At 44.1% G+C, this 23,502-nt stretch overlaps 1 protein-coding gene across 2 annotated transcripts in view; it reads right to left on the bottom strand.

Moving 5' to 3' along the window:
- The window catches only part of TMEM65 (transmembrane protein 65), a 34,602-nt gene extending 12,135 nt beyond the window's left edge, over positions 1-22,467 (bottom strand). Inside the window, exons 1-2 of one of the 2 annotated variants that reach the window (XM_082047128.1) lie at positions 21,882-22,467; positions 13,968-14,048 (exon numbers count right to left, since the gene is read on the bottom strand). In XM_082047128.1, coding sequence (XP_081903254.1) covers positions 13,968-14,048; positions 21,882-22,221 — 421 coding nt within the window. In that variant the 5' untranslated portion in view covers positions 22,222-22,467. The remainder of the gene's footprint in view (positions 1-13,967; positions 14,049-21,881) is intronic. The other variant, XM_082047129.1, reaches the window with a different exon arrangement.
- Positions 22,468-23,502: the final 1,035 nt, after the last annotated feature.

The following is a 23,502-nucleotide window of genomic DNA, read 5'->3' as shown; positions in this document are numbered from 1 at the left end:
TTTCATGAATTTAAGGTCAAACTGTAACAACTTTCAAGCTTCAGCAGTTACTGAAGAGTTGCTTCTTCCCACTACCCAAGAGATGAGCTACCTGAGCTACAAACACCACCTGTTCTCATCACGCAACTGGAAGAAGTACAGGCCAAATCCTAGAGAAATATTTTATTTTTCCCCTCGAAGATGTCAAGGAATTCACAGATCCAAACCTCAGGCTGGAGGAAGAACAGAAGAACATCCCATGGTGAACAGAGGGGAGCCGTGTGAGAGCTGAACTTCCACAGCCCCAGGGATCACTGGGGCCCAACAGCCAGACCCAAATTTTCAGCTTGTGTTCAGGAAGGATGGGACTGGGGATGGGACCCATTTTCCCCAACACAAACTCCGGCACTTGTCATGTATGCTGTCCCTCCATCCTGGCAGCTTAAGCAAAGCTTTGACAGAAGCTTGGAAAAAGAGAGCGCTGTCTGTACACACCAGCACTGCCCTTCCAGCAGCTTTTTTCAGAGACCAGAGGAAGAAAATTTGTACCACACCGGGGAAAATCAGAGCGACTTTGAACCAGAGTGATTAGCCAAAGCCACAGTTTCCAAGAGCTCTCGATGCCCTGGGGGTGGCGAGACTACATACACCAGCAATGTCACACTCCTGAGGGAGCTTTCCTACCCTCCTGGTACCAAGGACACAGCGAAAACCCAAACCCACGAGCTCAAGCACAAGAAGTCACAGAGCATTGCCCTCCATGGCCTCCTGCTCCAATGGGACCAGCCTGGGTCCTTGGCTTCGTGTGACACTGCCACTGAAACCATCCCCGCTCAAGTGCCATCTGTTCTTCAAGTCTAGTTTTCCATATACAAGGATTTAATGAGAAAAAGCTGTAATGGCATAGATAAACTTCCAGAAAACACTATTTACCCCTGAGGAAGACATTGTTTCATAGCTTGACCTGATTACAATATCTAGTTAGTTTAGATAACTCCCAAGTGAAGTAACTTTGGGTACCAATACAGAAGACTATTTGGTTTGTCACAAAATACTACAAAGCTCTAGAACATCAGGCTCGTGGATTTAACTACAGCTGATCTTTGAGTTTTATAATACATGGCAGTCTACATAATTATACTCTATTCAGTGTAGCTAGGAAGCTATTTAAAAAAGCTAAAAACCACTGCATAATTGATTTTAGAAACTCATTACTAACAGGAGGAATAGAGGACAAGTATTTGGTAGGAGAAAAAAAAATAATCTTTTGCCTTTATGAATAACGGGAGTTTCAAGTCACATGAACTAAAAAGGACATAAACCTCCTCCCTTTGGAGCATAAATCAAGGACTATCTTGGGATGGATTTAAAGGGAGGGAGGCTGAGAGACACTGCTTTGGGGATAGAGGACAGATGAGTTAGAACAAGGCAGCAGGAAACCACAGGGGTTCAAACATAAGCAAAAACTACTTAATCATTGACTTAACCTGCTTTGGTAGTGTGGGATTCCTGCTAAATACCCCTTATATGGAGCAGGGCACCCAAGGTGCTCCAACAGCACTAGGGCAGTCAAATGTTACGAGAGGTCCCTAAGGACAGCATGGTGGGTCATGCTCTGGAGACCAGCCTGCTCTTGCCCAGCCACAGGGAACTCTCATGTAGGTCACAGCATCCTCCTGTCACATCCATGAGGGCTTTCTTTTCCAAAAGAGCATCTTGCTAAACTCACTTGGCAGAGTGGCTGACATACAGCTTCCCTCATTATTGAGATAAAAATTAATGTGGGGGAAAAAAAATCTGGGATCACACATATTAATGAGACAGGGATCACAGAATGTCAGGGATTGGAAGAGACCTCGAAAGATCATCCAGTCCAATCCCCCTGCTGGAGCAGGAACACCCAGATGAGGTCACACAGGAAGGTGTCCAGGTGGGTTTTGAATGTCTCCAGAGAAGAAGACTCCACAACCTCCCTGGGCAGCCTGTTCCAGCGTCTGTCACCCTCACTGAGAAGAAGATTCTTCTCAAATTTAAGTGGAACTTCTTGTGTTCCAGTTTGAACCCATTACCCCTTGTCCTACCGTTGGTTGTCACCGAGAAGAGCCTGCCTCCATTTTCATGACACTCATCCTTTATATATTTATAAACATTAATGAGGTCACCCCTCAGACTCCTCCAAGCTAAAGAGCCCCAGCTCCCTCAGCCTTTCCTCACACGGGAGATGCTCCACTCTATCATCTTTGTAGCCCTGTTCTGGACTCTCTCCAGCAGTTCCCTGTCCTTCTGGAACTGAGGGGCCCAGAACTGGACACAATATTCCAGATAGGATAGGAGCAGTGTGACAGAAGTTCCGATAATGAAGTGCAGGTCAACCCCACTCTGGGTCCAGGGCGGGAAGCTCCAGTCCTGACACCCTCCCTGCCTGGGCCAGGACTCGTGTCTCCAGCCCAGAGCGGGATCCAGGCCCAGCCTGCTCAGAGCAGGGACCACTCGACCAGGTCGCTCAGGACCTCGTCACACGGTCCCTGCAGGACAAGGCTCAAGGACAAAGCTGCACAGCACCAAAACCAGCCTTTAAGCACAAAGAAGCGTTCGCTGATGGCTGAAGCACAGTCTGCCCCGGCAGGATCAGAGCTCTGCCTGCACCAGCTTGGCTCCGCTCGCAGGGGCCAAGGCTTAGTTTAAGCCTGGGACTCAGGGAGGGGAAAAGAAACAAACACAAACCAGAATTACAGCAGAAAGAATTAAATAACCACTGTTATTTAATAACCTTTTTCCAGAATCACTTCCAATACCACCACTTTAAAGCATAACATACTTTAAAACTCAGCAAAGATACGAAGGCACTGGGGAACAAATCTCATGGAGAGCCAAAAAAAATGTCTTTAAAGCAATTATTTTAAAACTCTAGATAGCAAAACGTATTTCAGAATAGGGTATTTATTCATAGGAAGCTGTTCTGACTATTTGAATTTTCAAGGCTCGGCAAAATAAAAAATAATCTTGAGAGAGTACAGCAGAGGAAACAGGCCCGTCACCTCTTTTACTGTAAAAAAACAAAGATCCAAACTGCAAAATCCCCTTCCAAGAACTTAATTCAGTCAGAATCCAACAATTTAGGGTTTAAATCTCTGGGAAAGAAACCCTAAAGTACTCCAGTATTGCATTTCACAAGATCCTGTGCCACGGTGCTGAATGAGACACCAGGATTCATTCTATCACAGAAGGACTAAAATGAAATGGGAGAGGAAGGAATACTGCTATTTTCTAACTGACATTCATCACCAATAAATGAAGTTATAAACCAAGGTTCAAGTGCCATACAGGTCATGAACACTGAATTAGCCAAGTCTGGAGAGCAGAAAAAAAAAATTAATTGGCTCTTAAATCTGTTCTTGATCTTTTTTGAATTTACAGTGTCATTTTTTTTTGCTAACTAAACATTTACCTTTTTTTAATAGATACAATCCAGAGGGGAATACAAAACTGTCAACATAAATAATACCATTATCCACAACTTGGCCCAAACCCAACGAGTTAAATTAACTCTGCCAACTGTAGCGAACTTAAACCAAGACAGTACTTGCAATTTAGTTTTAAGATTATTCTTCTAAGCTGATAAACCCCCCCAGCGGACCAGTGGGTAATGGGGGTGCATTTATTGAGACAGCTGGTAAAAATAAAAGCCAAAACTCAACCCCAAACCAGAGAGTTGTCATCACCGTTACCTGAATCATCAATTTTTTAAGAAGTGGAATGCAAAGGAACTTGCAAGCCTAACGGCACATATTGTTTTGCTTTATTCAAATTGCAGCTAACGCTGTTGTAAAATTTTATAGCTAAATCTGTTACTGTCACCCAAGGGCAGGAAACACGTAACAGTGACAACAGGTACTACGGCCAGGGCTATTCTACAGCTGAGTATTGTTAAATCTCAGACAAGAATATGAGCACTGTTCTATAGATTTTTAGATAGTGACCAAATCGTTAAGATGAATGCTTCAACAATGAATACCAAGAAGTTAAGGAGGAAGAATACAAAAAAGTACTGATGATCCAGATGCATTATAACCTCATTGCAGGCTCTGAAGGTTTGTATCTCATCTTGAAGTTAGGGAGGGTTTGGTCTCAAATTCATTGCTGGTTTCCTCCAAAAAGCCTGTCCAGGTCACTTCAGGAAATCATTCAGCTACACAATGGAGACAGCAAGGCTTCACTGGCACAGAACAAGAAATCAAAGCAATTGCTGCGTCCGTTAAAGAGGTATTCCTGTTCATGGGGGTTCAGAAGGGGATCTTTATCCCCAAAATTCTGGATTGGAGCCTAGAAACGAGATGTGTGTTATTGCTTTGTTTGCTTTCTAGAAGTGGATCTTTAAGAGTAAATTCTGACTATGATGTACAAGTTCATTCATGGAATAACTTCACAGGGCACATACCCCCTTTGTTCCTCACCAGGTTTTAACAAAAACTGCAAAAATCTCAGTACTTGCAGCAAAACACAAAAGTTGAAAAAACATGTCCACTGATTTTCAATTGGGTTCCCTTAATATTCCAGATGGGGCAAAAAAAATAATAATGTGTTGATAGAAAATAAAAAAGTTCTGCATCATTTGTTATAACTCACAAATGGCTTCCTGCTACTCCAGCGATTAAGGCATGAAAGGATGTGGACTCGTGCAGTGCTAAATATAAACCTGGCTGTCAGCCCATCCAGTCACATGCACACAAGAAGAGAAAGCTTAGCAAAGCACAGCAAGAGATGAATAAGCAGCAGACATGATAACAATTATAATAAAAATTTCTCAGCTACCCCTGAAAAGATAACTATGTCCAAACAAATATTCTGCATAAATACAAATAGGACATTATGGGCATGAAAGAGCTATTTTTTTTTTATATTCTGCATAACACTGTAGAAAATTACGCAGTGATCACGTTCCATCTCCCTCCCTGAAAGACCCTGAAATAATAGAAGACATTATCATCTTTTATTTGAAACTGCTGTTATATCTCGGGGACCAAGTGCTGAAGGAGCTTTGCAGGAGTGCCGGTTGCTCCCCGGCCTCAGCCAACCAACCCTCCAGAACAAAACCCGAGCGATTTCAGGGATGGTTCCCATCCCAGCAGGTGGGTACCCTGGACATATGGGCCCCAGGACAATCCAGCGCTAAGTGCCACATACAAGGGATGCAGCAAGCCTGCTTCAAAGGAAAAAAACCCATACGATTTGGACTATAATTACCCTGCACCACCTCATCTAGCGGTCAGTAGTTACTCCCTAGAACAGATGCATTTAGCAACAAAAATGCATAATATTTCTTCACCAGATGCAGGATAGTCTAGGTTTAAGTATCACAGAATTTACTTTCAATTTTATCTGCGGTTTTACTGGATGCTCATCATCAAATATTGTGAGTATACAATGCACTTATTCTATTATCCCTTCCAAAACCATGACAGGCCATTCATTCCCTTTTAAAGATGTTTAACGAAACGCAGAGACCTAAGGTAGAAAGCCTGACCAGAAATCCAGACAAAAGCACAAAATGCAAACAGGTATCCAGAGACTTGAATCACTTTCTTCATCATTAGGAGAGTTTTTTCCTGATCTAGTTTAATTCCCTATCACTGCTTTATAAACTTAAAGGTCAGCCTTTCATTTTCACTCAAGCAAGTTCATACCCAAATGGGATTTGCAGCGGTTTACTTAGCAAGGTCTCAAACCACAGCTGCAAAAAAGTTAGAAATAAGATGCTTGCCTCAAGATTCTAGGGGGTTAATCCGTTAAAGTGATGACAATGCAGAAAGGACTTGCAGTTTGTAATAGAGATGCAGGTTGTGGATAGAAATATGGAGTTCCCTGCTTCAGAGAGAAACCAAAAATGTTAAAAAAAAAAAAACCAGCTGAAGTGTTTGTATAAAAATGCCAGAAACACAGTAACATTGACAGGAGAGTGAACAGGAACAATAACGTGGTATTCAGCTCTGTGGATTCCAGATATGAATGGCTGCATATTATTTAACAACAGAAATTTGAAAAAAATAAGGTGCTTGAGTGCCACCAAGAAATAAACTGGCTGCAGCAATTCCCTGACTCGGAGTGAGCCATCCAGAGAGGCAAAACTCTCTGCCTCAGAAAAGCAAAGTAATACCCCTCACCCCAAATGGAGGTTGGCTCTTCATTCCCTCCTCACCCTCCCCATTCCAATGCTTGGAGACCACAAATGAGTTCCCGGGAGAGGAACACCTCCCAACTGATGAAGGAATCAACCCCTGGGGCTATTAACACCCTCTCCACTAGCTATGGGAAAAGACTAGATAAATACTTCAGACAAACAGAGTAGAATTAATCTCATTCAAATATAGTTGCCTAACTGTGTTCCAGTTAGACGAGGTGTTGCACTTCTCTGGCAGCACTGATTTTTCTTGGGTGCATCTGGTTTAAGTCATTGCACCCGTTTGCAGCTGAGCAGTAGGGCAGCAACAGTTTTGAGCTGGAAACAAGCAAGATCTCGTATTATCCGGGTATGAGATGAGGTTTTCAAATGTTTTAGTGTGTTCACGTAAGAGGATAAGCAAACCAATTCTGTGGGACACCACAAACGATTTGTTAACAAGAGTTATCAGAGCCCTGCACACAAGCAGAGAGATCTGATCTAGTGGACGGCTTTCATCGCCTTTAAATAGAGCGGTGTTCAGCCTACACATGAGCGCTCATGGAATACCTAGGGAGTTATATATACAATTATAATATCCCTTTATTTAATATTGTTCCCCCCAGGCCCTATTTCTACAAAGAAATGTGAGAAGGTGATGAGACATGAGCTTGATTATTCCCAACCCTCCCCCCCCTTATGCTCTTCCCCCAAGTGACCAAAACCACACAGGTTTCCCCAGGAAAGAACTGAGGGGGGAGAAGGCAATTTCTGAAGAACAGGGAGCAGTGCTGGCTTTCAAGCCCCGGCACAGGACCCTGCGCTGGCAGCAGGTCCCCTCGGAGGATGTGGGTGACCGATGACAACCTGTGCGGCACCTGGGAGAACCGGGACGCTCCCTCCGCTGCTGCCCCTGCACAAAATAGAGTGTGTTAATAACACAGGGGGCTTGTGCTTCATAGCAGATGTAGTGGACCAGGTACTCACTGGCTTATTTCAACACACTTGCTGTCATCCCCAGGTACAGAATGTGCTTTTGCCTTTTGCAGAACCCAAGGGTCTTGAAATGAGAAAGAGTGAGTTGGTTATTGATATTAATCAAGAGAGACACTTACTGTGAGAGCAAACCCAAGGTTTTTCCCACATCCCTGGTACCAGCAGCAGCAGCAGCTCTGCCACCTGCCAGCATCACCTGCAGCAGCTGCGGCCACCAGCAACACCAGGGCAATCTAACCGGTTTGGTGGGGTTTTATTTCTCCCTTTAAGAGAAATCTACTATGGTCTTTAAAGAAAGCTGAAGACAAACTGCTATTAAATCACGTACCCCTAAGTATCAGCCTTTTCTCAAGCAGATTCATTCCCTGCCTGATGATAAAGCAAGACTGTAGAAATAAGCTTCTCTCTGAAATAATTTTAAACGTGTATAAAGTTGATCACTTTTCATCTGTCTCAGACTTAAGACAGATACCCAGAATGAGAGACAGAGAGGACAGATCAACTGAATGATGTTCAAACATTTTGTCAGAAATTCACATTAAGTGTAATTACACTCCTGCTAATTTTTCACTGTGTTGGGGCAACACAGACAGATGTATGAGCTCCCCTGAAGTCCTTAAGAAACTATGCATACCTGTCAGCAAAAAGGAACACCACAGGAAATCACTGACAATTTAAGTTCCAGCCATAAATTACACTCTCATAATCTGTACCTCTCTACATAAATGTGTAATGAGTACAGAACACAGCAGCAATGAAGCTGTTCTTAACTCATAACCTACTGCTGGAGGTAGCAGAGCGGATACATCACCTGGGCACCTTTCTTCTTCCCGGCCCCACGTAACTCAGCAAAGCCCGCGGGTGCCTTTGTGGAACCAGCCAGACTCCAACACCTGACTCTCCGCACAGCCAAAGCCAAGCCGCAATGTCAGCTATCTTTGGCAAACGGCTGAAGGAAAGAATGTTATATGATATAATGTAAAAATAGATAAAATACACTTTACATAGAACTTGACCTCAAGGTGTTTTCTTTCGGCTTTTATGCTGTAAGAATACAGACTATCTGCTGCGTCGTTATGCAGCTGCATTGCTTAGAAACTTATTCTGCAAGTGAATTTTAAATTCTACTAAAAGAATTTGCTCTGTTCATGAAAATGACTTGAAATTACTAAGATTTAATCCCAATGTTGCTCAGTCTTCCCATTAAACTACTCAATGCCAGTTTAAAAGACAGGGTTCTGCCACATAGCACAGTCTTTGGTTTTCAACTTTGCACGTTTTCCCTTCTCCACTGCTTTTATTTCTACCTATTTCTTTGTCACAGATTTAACTAGGAGCATGCAGCACTCCTGTGAGCACTGAAATTACATGTTCCACCTCCAGTTCTGCTAATCAGTTTGAGAATTATTAAATTACTAACACAAACCCCCAGCTGGATCCAAGAAATCTAATGGAATCTAATAAATTTAACGCTTTCCCCCTCTGCAGTGGAAAGTATTCCGTGGCACTAGTGCGTTGCCTCCATCAGTGCCGTACCTGTAACACCAGTATTTACCAGAGACCTTAATTAAACTTGCGCTCCTACGTTTTTTTATTCCTGCTGTGCACTGGGGGCTGATCTCAGTGTGCCTCCAGCATCCTCCCCTCCCTCATTCTCATCTACTTGTCCAAAATCTGGGCAATGTTTACACAGCCTTTTCTCCAGCAGTGACAAAAGACACAGATTCAGGCTGAGGACGCTTTTTGCAGCGCTGAAGCCAAGTACTGTGTGATGCAGGGGGGCGGCCACCAATCCCACAAAGAATAATCCTGGATGGAGAGCCAGAGGAAGGGAGAAGAGACACAGCTCCCTGCTTAGCCACAGGATGAACTGTGAGGTCAAAAATGCCCTCCAATATAATTTCAAGTACTTGACAACACTAAAAAAGTAACCTGGGAGATGTAAGCAGTGCTGCTCACTAGCGCAAGTCACCGTCTGTGCTGCTGGATCCCAGCACAAACTCCCGCCTGAGGCGCAAAAACCCTCCCGGCACTTCCCGTGAGAGAACAGGAGAGGAAAAACCTTGGGTCAAATACAAAACTGCACCCTGAAGTGACCTAAAGTTATGCTGCTGCTGCATGGGGCAATGTGATACCTTTCCTCCTGTTCCTAAATTACCTCCTGATCATGTATTTGGGACTTTTCGCAGGCCCAGGGAAGAACAGCGGTGTTAGCGTGGGAGGCGGGAATGGGACTGCACACCCAGAGGTTTTTGGGGCAGAGGGGATGAGAATGGAACCCCCCCATGCACAACCTGGGTGAAGCCGACGGTAAATCTGCACCATAAGGACAAATCATATCTGCTGCACATCAGCTCATCCACAGCTCATCTGTGCAGACTCTTATCCCACCGCAAGGAAGCCACCTCAAATTTTCCTCCACGGCTGAGAAAGAATAATTAAATGAGCTCTTTTTTGTTCTTATTAACCGAGCTTTTACACAAGGGCAGGCATAAATTGCAGCAAAACTCAGCAACACTAGTGTGCAACTGCAAAAATTGAAATAAGCAGCATCTGAAAGCAAAGCTGATAAGATAGGTTCCTAGCATCCAAACCAGAGAAGTAAACCAACAGTGAAAACATTAAAAAACCAAATTGTTTTTTTCTTTCTGATAAACCAGATCAAATAAATGAGTAAACAACAGGATGCATACATTTCCAACTGCAACCAGTCATCTTCGACATCGGCCTTTTGTGCTGTCTCAGATCCACAAACGCACCTTTTGTTACGTTCCTTCTGTTCAAGGAGAGGAACATAGAATCACAGAAGCACGTCCGATATTTTCAGGAGGAAAAGGTCACCAGGCTGATTATTTATAGCATCATTGTCACTTTTGCAGCTACCTATTTACATAGCTTTATTTAATTTACTCCATAAAATAACACAGGTAACAGGAAAACCGGTTAGGATTCCAAGCTGCTGTCTCCTCTCTCTGGTAAAAATATTTATTAGGCAAGATGTTTGTGGATCCAGCTGGCAATTCCTACATGGAATCATAGAATAGTTTGGGTTGGAAAGTACCTTCTCTTCACCTTGAACAAAACAGTTAAATTTACATTTGTAACATCACATCTTGTGCTTTGTAAAAATCAGCTCATTGCCAGGGCTTAACGAAGCAAAGAAACAGCTGGACTGAAAGGCTATTTGCAATCTGAATATCCAAACTGATGGTATTTAAAAGAGCAGGTGGCTAAAGAAATCAGTTTGTTCCGTGCACATGTCTCTCCAGTCTTCCATGAAACCAAATAAATCCAATAAACCACAGTTTCTGCCCATTCAGCTTGCCATGAGAAGTGGCATAATATCCTAATGGAGACTGATGATGCACACTTTCGGTGTAAGATGAGTTATAGCGAACTGGCCAGCAGTAAGGGATGGATCAGTGCACAGAACCAAAAGCCACCGAGAGCAAGTAACTGAAAGCCATGAACAAAGAACTTATTTTAACAGTACAATAACCAGAAACTGATGCTGTCTAAAAGAAAAATGCAGCAGATCAAAATGCAACAATTATGTGTTGATTCACAATAAGCATTTGGACCTGAAGAAAATACCAGAACTTGGTGGCAATACGTGGTTACACACACCAGCACAGCCCAAAGTGACATGGACAAGAATCACATACTGTGTCCTGTGTCTCCTCCTAACCCTGCCCAAGGGCTTCCCAGAACATTTTAAAAGGACTGCTGGTGTCCAGCCACCAGGTCCCAGACTATCTCCAAGAACTGACCTTTGGGAACCAAAGCCTGGGCCACTGGTGAGACCCGTATCTCTGGCTCTGCTCAGTTCAAGTTGGCCTCACTGTAGAAGCTGTTTTCTCTCAAACTTTTCTATTCTTTTTGAAATTAAGAAGATTTTCCAAGGCTTCATCCTTCCTCCAGATCATGCAGGAGCCTTTCAACCAGGATCACTGTCAAACAGCAAGGCAAGGTTTCGTTCTGAAAATGCCTATGCTCCTATCTGCCATCCTAAAAACTACAAAGCATTTGGCAAGCGCATTGAGGAAAGGTTTTATCCTTGGGTACAAGCAGTAGGCAAGAATAAAACAAGTTACCTGTTCCTTACATCTGCTTTATGGTGATAGGTGACTTAGAATCACAGAACCATTTTGGTTGGAAGAGGCCCTCAAAATCAGAGTCCAACCATAACCTGACTCTAGTGCTAAACCATGTCCCTAAGAACCTCCTATCTATGTCTTTCAAACACCTCCAGGGATGGTGACTCAACCACTTCCCTGGGCAGCCTGTTCCAATGCTTCATAAACCCTCCCATACATATTTTTTTCCTAATATCCAATCTGAACCTCCCCTGGCACAATTTGAGGCCATTTCCTCTCATCCTATCACTTGCTACTTGGAGAAGAGACCAACCCCCTCCATGCTACTTTCAGGTAGTTGTAGACAGCGATAAGGTCTCCCCTCAGCCTCCTTTTCTCCAGGCTGAACAGCCCCAGTTCCCTCAGCTGCTCCTCATCAGACTTGTGCTCCAGGCCCCTCACCAGCTTCATTGCCCTTCTCTGAACTCTCTCCAGCACCTCAATGTCTTCCTTGTAGTGAGAGGCCCAAAACTGAACACAGAATTCAAGGTGGGGCCTCACCAGTGCTGAGTACAGTGGGATGATCACTTCTCTAGTCCTGCTGGCCACACTATTCCTGATACAAGCCAGGATGCTCTTGGCCTCTTTGGCCACCTGGGCACACACTGGCTCATGTTCAACTGCTGTCACCAACACCCCCAGATCCCTTTCCCCCAGGCACTTTCCAGCCACTCTTCCCTGGGCCTGTAGCGCTGCCTGGGGTTGTTGTGACTCAAGTGCAGGACCTGGCACTTGGCCTTGTTAAACCTCATACAATTGGCCTCAGCCCAACGATCCAGCCGGTCCAGATCCCTCTGTAGAGCTTGATCTCTGTAGAATTGATACAGAATACGTCCCATCTCCAAACACAAAATATTGCAGTCTTCAAATACATTCCTACTTGCTCCTTTTATTATCTAGAGAGAAACACGTAAGTTAAAATAAATGACCTCTTGGAATCTGCCAAAAGCTAAAGTATGTTAATTTGTCAAAATTAAATTTTAAAAACCGCAAAGAAAACAAAAAAAAAAAAACAATGAACCTGATGAGCCTATCACATACAAATGGAAACCAGCAAATGATGCAGCAAAAAAATGACAGCAAGTAGCAAGCATCGTTATGGCTGCTAGGGTGGATATTTTATTATTAACATACAAATATCTAAAAATCCAAAGTAACTGAACATTGGAATAAACAGCTGATTTTTTGTAGTTTTGAATGAAAAATGCACTCCGCTGGGTTAGAAACAGTATTTGTGGGCTCTGCCTTAAAAAGCTCCCCATGTTTCGGAGGAAGCAAGGGTTTCATTTCAGGCACCGGTTAGTCACATCCCAAAAATTTCAAGGGGCAGGTTTCTTGTTAAAGGAAGTGTTTACATACAGCAACTAAACAGAAACAAGAACATGTGCTTTCAGGTTCTTGAAATAACACCATGCTTATTTAAGGAGAAAGAAAGAGGGGAGGAGGCACAAGGCAGTTCGCACATACAAGTCCAGCCTTCCCCAGTCTGAGATACTTTACTACCGGAGGAGAAAAACAAACAAAACCCCACATCACAAACACAAAACAGCACCAGAGAGATCCAAGACAGCTTCCTCAAGTACTCTGTTTGCAGATATACTTACCTCCTTTTTCCATTTACTTTTTCTTTTTTAGAAAAGATTTTCTGCCAGAGATACCAGCTGCCTCAATAGTTCTGTATTTGGATTGATTAAATAATAAATAAGGCTGACTACAGCTAAGAGTTCTCAGATGAATGAGTAAGCTTTAAATAATTTCTTTCTTATAGCAACTAGTAAACTTTGTTTTCTTTTAATTTTGATTACACACTGAAACAGTACCTCTGTGTTCACACAATAAACATGATCCATTTCATTCGTGCCTATTACATGGTGATCTAAATGTTTCTAATAAGTCACTCCAAAAGGTTTAAGTTGTAAGCAAAAGTTGCATTGCAAGTGATCTTTCCTAAAAAGATCTCAATCAAAAGCACCCCTCGTACCAGATAGGATAGCTAAGCATAAACATCTGTCTCCCATTAACTATAAAACATATTGTTTTTACGCTAGACAAATACAGTTGCAGAACAATGGCTCAAGGTTTAGATCTTTTTAAAACTCATGATTTTAATGGTCGTGCATGACAACGATTTTGCACACATCACATGCTTAAACACATGCAAAAGATGGAAAACAAATTTTAATTGGACCAGTCTTCTATTTTACCTTTTCTAAAATATCAATCCAGGGAAAGGCAGCTGATTAATGATATTTTTTAACAGTAATATTATTTATGCATTGTATTTGGACCATGTAATTTAATGCACAACACTTTCCTAGGAAACGACATAAGGTCAATGCCACTGAGCTTCTTCAAGCAATTGAAGCTGTTTCACAGCCTGAAATCTCTGGTCGAGTATTCTCTAGAAACAATGCTATAGCTCAGGAGAATTTCTGCAAGATCGGGACTTAAAACACTTGTTTGGCCACGTTAAGATTAAGTCCACGAATTATTACTGGTATCACTGAAATTCTTGAAACTGGCAGCTTTCTATTAAGAAAATAAATAAAAATCATGTACTTTTATTTCTTGTGGGAACACATGCCAACCGCATCAAAACAAGCAAGCAGAAAGTCTGTCAAACCAGGAGCCTGCTGGCCTTATGCGACGCCACATCTTAGCAAACACATTTTTTGTTTGTTGGGTTTTTTTTACTGTACCAAAAGTACTGGTCGTCTCTGCAGATACTACCTCCTTCGCTGGCTTCTCCAGTGGTACCAGTGGTTTAGGATATCTGGATGCTACAACGAGTTTCCAAAAGCAAGACAGCAATAAGTCATTATGTAAAATCTTCCCATCAACACTGGAGTATCCACCAGCAAGGAAAGAGCTTTTATAAACTCTAAGACAGCTGGATTTCTGTAGGTCTTGCAACAATTCCACTTGCCTATTTGTAGGCTCTCCTCTGCAAAAACACGTAGCAAAACTTCTGCATTTACGCAAAGAACTTAGAACAGAAGCTGCTTTAAGTTACAGCATAGAATAGTTTGGCTTGGAAGGAGCCTTAAAGATCATCTCTTCCAACCCCCCTGCCATGGGCAGCGACACGCTCCACTAGACCAGGTTGCTCAAAGCCCCGTCCAGCCTGGCCTTGAGCACTCCCAGGGATGGGGCATCCACAACTTCTCTGGGCAGCCTGTTCTGGTGCCTCACCACCCTCATGGGGAAGATTTTTCCTTGTATCTAATCCAAATCTCCCCTCTTTCAGTTTAAAGCCATTACCCCTTGTCCTATCACTACATGTCATTATAAAAAGTCTCCCTCCGGTTTTCTTGTAGGACCCCTTTAGGTACTGAAGGGCTGCTCGAAGATCTCCCCAGAGCCCCCTCTTCTCCAGGCTGAACAACCCCAACTCTCTCAGCCTGTCCTCACAGCAGAGTTGCTCCAGCCTTCTGATCATCTTCATGGCCTCCTCTGGACTTGTTCCAACAAGCAAGCAAAATATCAGAGTATGGAAGAAAACCAAACCACAAGAGCAAAGCCCTCTAATACCCAAGTAACATATGCATGGCCCTGTCCCAAAGTACCATCTATAGTAGTGTGAACAGAATAAGCCTCACAAATGGAGTTTAAAGCAGAAAAAAAAATATTACCCAATTTGTTCCAAGTTAAAAGTCTATGAAAATTTTTCTATATAATTAACATTTCTGTAAGATTCCATGCTATGTTGAGATTACGTGATGAAAATTCCAATTTGCCAAAGCTATCGAAATTTGCAGTTTTATTGTAATTTAAAAATGGAAGTCCAAATAAATCATATACATTCAGTGGAAATAAAGCTGAAACATGAAAAAGCACCACAATAAAGACACGCAATACCCAACTGACTAATGCAACACAGTAAGTGCTAGAATGAGCAACGAAAATAGAGATCTTGTACTGCCCAAGAGTTCATTTCAGAAGTGAGGTTTTGTTCATGCATTTTTTGCTTCAGAGTTTCAGCGTTTGGTTATGTTTGGTTTTGTTTGTTTTTTTGTCTAACTACACCTTCACTTTTGAAAGGTTTCTTGAGGCATGGGGCATACCTCTCAATAAGAATTCAGAATTATTAAATCTCCTAGCTAAGGCACCCCCATGCAGCACTGAGACATTCCCACACTCATCAGCATAAGGAACAGCCACATCCTGAGACAGGACGGACAAAAAGAGAATAATTTAAAAAATTAACTAAATTTCACTCCCTGTCCCAGCTCCCTGAATAGGGCAGAACGCAGAGCCCCGCTCTTCAACACCAGGCCTGGGGAAGCCACAAAGGGTTTATGCATCCAGTATTACAGATAGGGAAGCACATGACAACTAAGGAGCTGAATGCAGCTTTCAACTTCTCCCTCTCTCCACCAAGGCTTAAGAAAAATAGTATCAGAGTACCTAGAAAAATAAATAACTCCTATTCCTGGCTCCTTTGATATTTTTTCCCCTGGCAAAATGGTATCAATTTCAAGTAAATGGCCAGGATTTAATATTAGTGTTAACTAACACTTAGGGTTCAAAGTCTTTTATAATAGTCTGCCTTACTGAGGTACTAAAATATGAGGCATTACATAGATGACCACCACTGGAAAATAGAACAGTTCCACCTGCAGATTTTAAGGAAAATCAGTAGACCCTGTGTAGTGCTCTTCCTTCTGCACTCTGCCTTCATGAGAAGGCTCGATGATTTTGGAAAGAACAAAAAGTTTGAGAAGCCAAGAGAGATGGTTTCCATCTGAAATGTAACACTGCTCTCAGCACTGAGTGTTTTTCACTCAGCAGTGAGATTAGCAATAATCCTGGCGTACGCTGTGACGGCCTAAGGACACAAAGGGACCGCAGGCAGGCTGGGAAGAGTCTGTCATTTTACCAGCTTGAGGGGGCACTTCAGACCTGCAACTGAGACTCTTGCCCACAGCCTGCCAGAAGACCTTTTCCCACAGTAGCAATCAAACACTAGAGCTAAAAACCAATTTATTGACTTGGGTCACAGCAAGGGAGAAGAGGTAGATGATCTTTCTCCACACACAGCTCAGAGTTCACCTGTTGCTGGGCCTGAGGAGGAGAGAGGGAGTAAGAACCGTTCCCTGCAGGTGCCATCGGACCTGCCAAAACACACCGGTTACTTCCTCTCAGTGCTCAGCGGGACGGGTGTCCTCACAAAAAACCTCACACCTCCGCTGTGAAATCACTCTTCGACAAGACCAGTAATTCCAGAAGGATCAAATTATGCTTTGTTCCATTAACACAGGCTAAGTTCTACCAAAAACCGGTACTAAAACCTAGGTGGTATCTAAACCACTGCAGCAGATGAACTGGTTTGTCTGCATTAGCAAGAAGCCTCTGACTCATGCTACAAAAGGGATCTTTTTCACATGAGATCACGTTTGGAATACCTAAAAACCTCAGTGAAATCTGTTTGATGACATTTGCAGTCCTAGGAATTAACTTTTCTTTTTGAAGTTGTGGAATTAGGGACATCAAGGCTCTAACGCTCCCTAAGCTTTTCCAGTAAACTGAAAAGGTCATAAATTTTACACCAGATCATAAACCAGAGATGTTTCTTCCGATACCAAAATAGGACTTCACACAACAATAGCTAAAAGCTCACAAATTCCTGTAAAAAGATCTTGCCCCACCTGTCAGCTCTATTGAACAAATGGAGGTGGTGCCCTTTTGATGGAAGCACCTTTTATTTTCTTTTTAAACAAAGAACTTGAAATTATGAACATCTGTCTATGAGAATGCACCACTTTGGTCAGATTATGTATTAAATCATGTATGGTATGACATACCAGTGACTTCAAAGAGAATCTAGCCAGAGACTGCATTCTCCAAGACCTGCAAATTAAACCAACAAAACTAGCTGTCAAGACTTCATTGCTACTGGGTTTTTGCATGTTTTCCAGTTAATACACAACCTCAACAGGCAGTGAAACAAGCAATTACACTTCAGAAGGCCTTTAATTTAGTGATCACACCACAAAGCCTCCAATTTAAAATATAAACCACAACTCGGTGGTTTGAGGGAGTTGTGTTCAAGGTACATACACTAGATGTCAAAAATATATATTTATATATTACACATACACAAATATATATCATGCATACACATTTTATGTATATGTACATAAAGACAGAAAAATCTTTTTTCCCATCTTTGCAACAAAATATGGGAAAATAATGGATTCACTCACTACCAAGACCTGAGATTTCTTAGAGGCCCTAGACAGCCATCGTGTTAGTATTATTAATGGAAAATGGTTACATCTGGGCTCAAGAATATTTTAACCCAGCACAGATAAGAACAACAGCACCCTTAGAAGAAATAAAGACGCAACACACATGTTAAGTTCAATATTTTTTATCTAAGCAAGTAAAACCCTTCATTTTTTTCCTCCTTGTTACGGGTCTTGCTGCAATGCTGAGAAGTGTTTTCATGAATCATTTTATATCATACGCTGGAAACTAAAGGTAGAAAACCTGAATATAAGCCCCTTAAGAAAGAAGTGACACCTTTCTTCTAATACCACTCCATAGAAAGTCAGAAGGATTTTAACACCTTCATCTCCCACATGCAAGAAATGAGCAACACAAAGGAGGATTTGCCTGTTTGTTTCTAACAAAACTAGGCCTTGATTATGGGGCACCACTTCCACAAACAGGAAAGCAGAACTACTACACTTAATAGGAATTGGCCTACTTGCTACGTCAGTGTTTCTGTAACTATGAGAAAAAAGAAATACAATATTTGTATTCAAGTCCACACGCAACATCTCCATCTGGCGCGGCTCACGTGCTTAGAAGAAACACAAACTGAAATTTAAAAACTCTGTTTCAAACACCTTCCTGGGAAAATGTAAGACCTTATTCGCTTTTCCAAGATGGGAAAGAAAAATAAAAAAGGGGAGGAAGGTGATGTTTTGACTTAATTTTAAGACAGTTGTAAAATACAGATTATAGTCTGAAACAGGACAGTTCTCAAAATACCTTCTAATTCCATCAAGACTCAGTTTCATTGCCTCTCCCTCAGCTTCTCCTGTGCAAAACCCATCTATTATATCAACTCAGGCTCGCAGGTAAGCAAGCACAGCTCCACAGCCACCCTCTATCGCAAGTCCAAGGATAGCGCTCTGTTTTCTGACTGAAAAACTACAACAAACAGAAGAACCTCAGTGTTTATTAATAACATCAAGTTTCAACAGCTAAACTGTTTAAAGTGACTCCCGGCGCTTGGCATCTGGAAGCTCTAAGTGTCCAGATGCAAATGTCCAGGTAAGACAAGCTGATGGCAGGAACACATTCCAAGCTACCCCGTCACAAACCTCACCTACGGATTTGTGACTACAGCGCAAAAAGATGTGTTAAGTTTCAAAAGCACTTCAAAGACTCAGCTAACTTACAGGTTAACGGCTACAACCCACCTACCTGAGGACCGTCCTTCGGCGTAGCTGCCGCAGCAAAGGGTGGGTTTCCCTGCAGCCTCTGCCATTAGCGGAGGCCACAGATAGTGTGTCCTGTCATATTTCGCGCTAGGGCGATTAGTTGATGGAACTGCATCCTTCTGGTGGTGGGGCTGGGAATGGGCTGAGGGACAGGCCCCATTTGGTTCTTGATGTGCCCAGGTCTCCCCATATTGCTGACAGCTTCCCCTAGCTGATATGGGGTCTGTTAGGGCACAGAAGAGGCAGTGAAGGAAGAAGGTCAAAACTTAACCCAATAAGGACTGTGTTAAGAAGAGTACGGACTAAAACCTCCCTTTCCATATAGAAGTATGAAAAGATCACAGGCACGAAACAACCTCAAGCACCGTGGCAGCACCGCATAGGCATCTCATGATCGAGGAGAGACTGATTTTCCAGGCTCAAGCAGTAGGTAGAGAAGTGAATTTGAAGGCTGCATTTGGATCACTTGCATAGGAAATCAACATAAAACTAAAATTAGCAACTTCATCTGAAGAATCAGCTACTGGGAGCTACAGCATGCTGCCACTGAATGAGATGATCGAGAAGAAACCCAACATCTCTTTTTATCTTGATTGAATTCAGCGGTTGTAAAAAACAAAAGTGACACTAGTGGACTGGAAAAAGTACTTGGAAAGCAGGGCACAAATAACTCTCACCCCATCTGCTACTCACAATCACTGCAAACCTAGTTACATCATTCCTACACAGTCACCGTTTCAACAGCAGGACAGAGCAAACACATAAAATATCATCTAACCATAATAAAGCACTTTAAGTACAGAATACCAACATCTACTCCAGAAATCATACAATTTTCTTTCCAGTGCAGCCCTTCCATACACTTTGTTTTCTTCTGGCCCTCCTTGGTGTTGAGAGTGACGATACACACCCGACACTCCTCAAGAGCCTGGCTCTGCGTTCACTGCCTTTCTTCATGTAAAATCTGAACTCTGTCAATATCTGCAGCAAACAGTGACAGGCAAACCAACCCCCGCAGGGGCTCCTGGCATCGCTGCCCCTTCCTCAGCTCAGTGCGGCTCACACAGTGCGCAAAGAGGATCCACTGCTGCGGTGGGTGCGTCTAGAGAAACCCAAGCACCTAGTTTACCAGTGCTGAATGATTTCTGTGCCACATTTCCGCTCTTGGTCACATTACTGTAGTTCTCTAGAACACCGGGAAGGTACATGAGATATGCACTATTGTTTTAAGATTTTTTTCCTCTTATTTTTATTCAACAGATTTACTAGAAGCCCTTCTTGGTTATGGCTTTTCTTTTTTTCCATAACACAAGCAGAAATACAAATTCACAGATTTAAAAGCTGACAGCTGTTATCGTGCTGTAGTCCAGTTAAACAAACATGAATGGAGCTGGCTAAAGGAAAAGATTCCTTTTGAAAAAGTTTTATCAAGCTACTGGTTGGGCAGTCAAGAATCTGGCTCCAAGGACCAAGGTCTGATGGCATCACAACATTTTGTGCAGCCTAACCCGTGAGACAACGCTCACAACTGCGGTTCTGTTGAAACAATCTCCCTGGCAAGATTAATGCTTACAGTCTCGGGTGTAAGTGAATTGCAATTTTCACTACTGAAATAAACCTGCAGTTTACTAATAAGCAGTAAAGTCTCTAAACTCAAACTAATGCTTTTGTTACTGTCTTCTAAATCCTGAATCATCAGGAAGTCACAGTATTTTATAGAAATAGGCTTTCCTACTATAGCTAACAACAACTGAGCAACAAGATATTAAACAGGACCATCTGCTGAGTTATCTCTGTATAAACCTTGAGATGTTATACTAAAATGCATTTTCAAGTCTCATTTTGATATCCAGCGCATGATCCTGCAGGTATACAACACACTGTGAGCAGCCTGGTTTCACCTGAGCAATACCTGCTGACATAGAAACTCACGCAAAAACCTTGAGGCAAAGACTCTTCATACACTGAGAAGGATTTATTTAGGAAGAGTATTAGTTGTTAGTATTCAAAAGTTAGTGTCACCTTACAAGCTCAAAGCGTACTTCCCACTATGTTGGAAAACAAAACTGATTCACGCTCTGCAAAACGGCAGCGCTGCTCTTAAAATGAACCATTTAAGTGAACTACTCTCACTCTGACTAGAAACACTAGTGTTTATATGCAAGTGTGCTATAAACAAAACCAAAGAAGTACCTGAAAAGGCTCTGTCTCCTGACAGAAGCAGCGTTTCTACGGCTGATCCCCGGACCTGTTCTCTGCCCACCACAGGGTTTCTTCCAGACATGTACAGAAGAGCCACAAGGCACAGAAATGCCCTTTCCAAGGGCACGCCACTATCAAAGTCATGAAGAGGCCTAGATCAAACAAACCCTGATCTCTTACGCACCTGCTATCATCTTTGTTAAAATAGGGATCATAAATTACAGCTAAGTATCAGAAGTACTGAGTTTGTAATTAAAAGGATTTGGTTTTCACCGATTTTTGATTTGTTTAAGGAAAAGCATCAAGCTGGCAAGAACAGTTGGATCAGACAAAAAAAGAAATCACCATTAATTATTTTAATTGGTGTTGCATGGCACTATATTCAGAGACAGATCTATAAACCCCCCCAGCACACACACACCTTCCTGCCCAAGAACCAACGCTTCCAAAAGCAGAGGCGGCAGGTCCTTGTGCAGGGAAGTGTAATTCATGAATGAGCGCCCCGAGCAGCAGCCCAGCGCCTCTCAAGAGCTCTGAAATCCATTTACCGCTGCGCTGGCGTCAAGAGGGTTTTCTGAAAGGCACTTTCCTGCTCCCATCCCGAAAAACGGCCACCCACGCCCCTCCGAAACTCCTCGAGAGGCGACAACCACACCGAGGATTTGGCACAGCGGGTCGTTTCGAGTTCTGAAGGTGCTGCAGATGCTTCTGGAAACTAAACTTCAGCGTTTGTGCCTCGTTTATACCCGGTTATGCCAAACCGCGCCGGCACACGCCTCTCGGTGCCTCGTCCTGCCGGAGTTTCCTACCGGCCCGGCCGCCCGGAGGAGCCGCTCGGGCGAAGGCGGGAGGAGCCGCCGCATCCAGCGCCAAACTTCGGGGGCTCAGCCCGGCGCCGGCCCGGTCCCCCCATCCCCGCCCGCCCTCAGCGCGGCCCCGGGCGGTAGCGGCGCTCACCTTGGGCGATGGCGATGGACTCGAAGCGGTGCAGCTCCCGCAGCAGGCAGCTCCGCTCGGTGGAGTGCAGGCTGTAGATGAAGTCGCGGGCTCCCTGTGCCGTATTCAGCGCCTCCATCGGCTCCTTCTTCGGGTGGGTGCCCAGCGCCCTCCCGGGCGGCGCGGACCCCCGCGGGAGGAGCTGCCCCTCGGCGCCGCCCCGCAGGCTGCCCAGGCGGCGGCGGCAGCAGCAGCGCGGCGGGCCCCGCAGCGAGCCCAGGCAGGACGAGGGTGCGACGGCAGCGCCGGGGCCCCCCGGCCGCCCCAGCAGCAGCGCCGCCCGGCCGAGCCACGCCGACATGGGGCAGGGGAAGGGCGCGGCGCTCGGGCCGCCACAAGCGTCCGCCGCGAAGTCCCCCCACCCGGGGGCCGGGGAATCCGCACCCAGTCACCGCCCCGCGGCCGCTCCCGCCACAGCGGCGGCGGCGCCGCGTCCCGCCCGGCGCTTCGCTTCACTTCGCCCCGCGCCGCTCGGGCCGCCTCAGCCGCTGCCGCCCATGGCCCCGTGCCGGCGGCAGGGCGGGGCGCGGGGCGGCCGGCGGGGGCGGCTCCGCGCAGGCGCGGGGCGGGAGCGGCAGCGCGGCCTCCGTCGCCCCCTCAGGGCCGAGACCCGTCGGCCCCGGCCCCGAGGCGGTGCCGGACGGCACCGCCTCGGGGCCGGGGCCGTCGGGTCTCGGCTCTCCTCCCAACACCGGGGCTTGGCGAAAAACCCTCCCAAACTCTTAATATTCCATCTAATATTTAGGTACTTGTAAGCCCACAGGGCTCTTTTGCAGCAACAAAAGGTGTCCCCAGCCAGTACCAGCCACCAGCATCCTACCAGAATAACAAAAATGAGGTTTTTTGCTATTTTCCACACCCTTGTTTTAGAATATTGCGGTGTTGCAACATCCAGTTTTGGTGTGGTACACTTTAGCTGCATGTAGCTTTTTTTGTTGTTTAATCAATTGGCAGGCGTTGTGTTTAAACCACGTAGAATGGTTGTTTTCTTAAAAAATTTACACATTTAGGCCACAGTTTACATCTTCATCCTTCAATGGAGGGTTTTTTAAAACCACATTTTGAGTGTTTTCTGCGCATCCTGAACGCTTCATGGGCACATACAGCATCCTAAGGGTTAATCCAGGTTCTGTTTTTCTCAAAACGTTGTGTTCAAAAAGTATTAGATTTTGTAATTAGCTTGCAAAGAAACTAAATAACCACAACCGCAAGGGACTCAGTTGTTATAATCTGTGCCTAGCTCATTTAATACTATGGCAAGCGCCTTCTGGAGACACTCAAAATCTACTGCTCTATGTTAAGCTCTTTTCATACCAAAAATATCCGACTTCATGTGGGGGGGGTGTTCATCCGGGGGGTTTCTTCAGCTGCCTCGTTGGAGGGGGTCAAGGAAAAAGTTTTAACTTCTCTCTGTGGGGAGAAGTTTGAAGTTGACATGAAGAAGCAGCATTTTCTCTCCAGTTCCACTGCTGCAGAGTTAACAATGCTAAAGAGACGAAGATCTCATGACAAATAGACGTGTCTTACTTATAGTATGTGTTCAATATTTTGGATATTTACATATAGTATGTGCACTGTGGGG

This window comes from Streptopelia decaocto, assembly GCF_964273445.1.
Source record: "Streptopelia decaocto genome assembly, chromosome: 2".
In the NCBI taxonomy this organism is placed as follows: domain Eukaryota; kingdom Metazoa; phylum Chordata; class Aves; order Columbiformes; family Columbidae; genus Streptopelia; species Streptopelia decaocto.
Note: the sequence above shows the minus strand (reverse complement) of the source record. Positions and strands in the feature narration are given on the sequence as shown.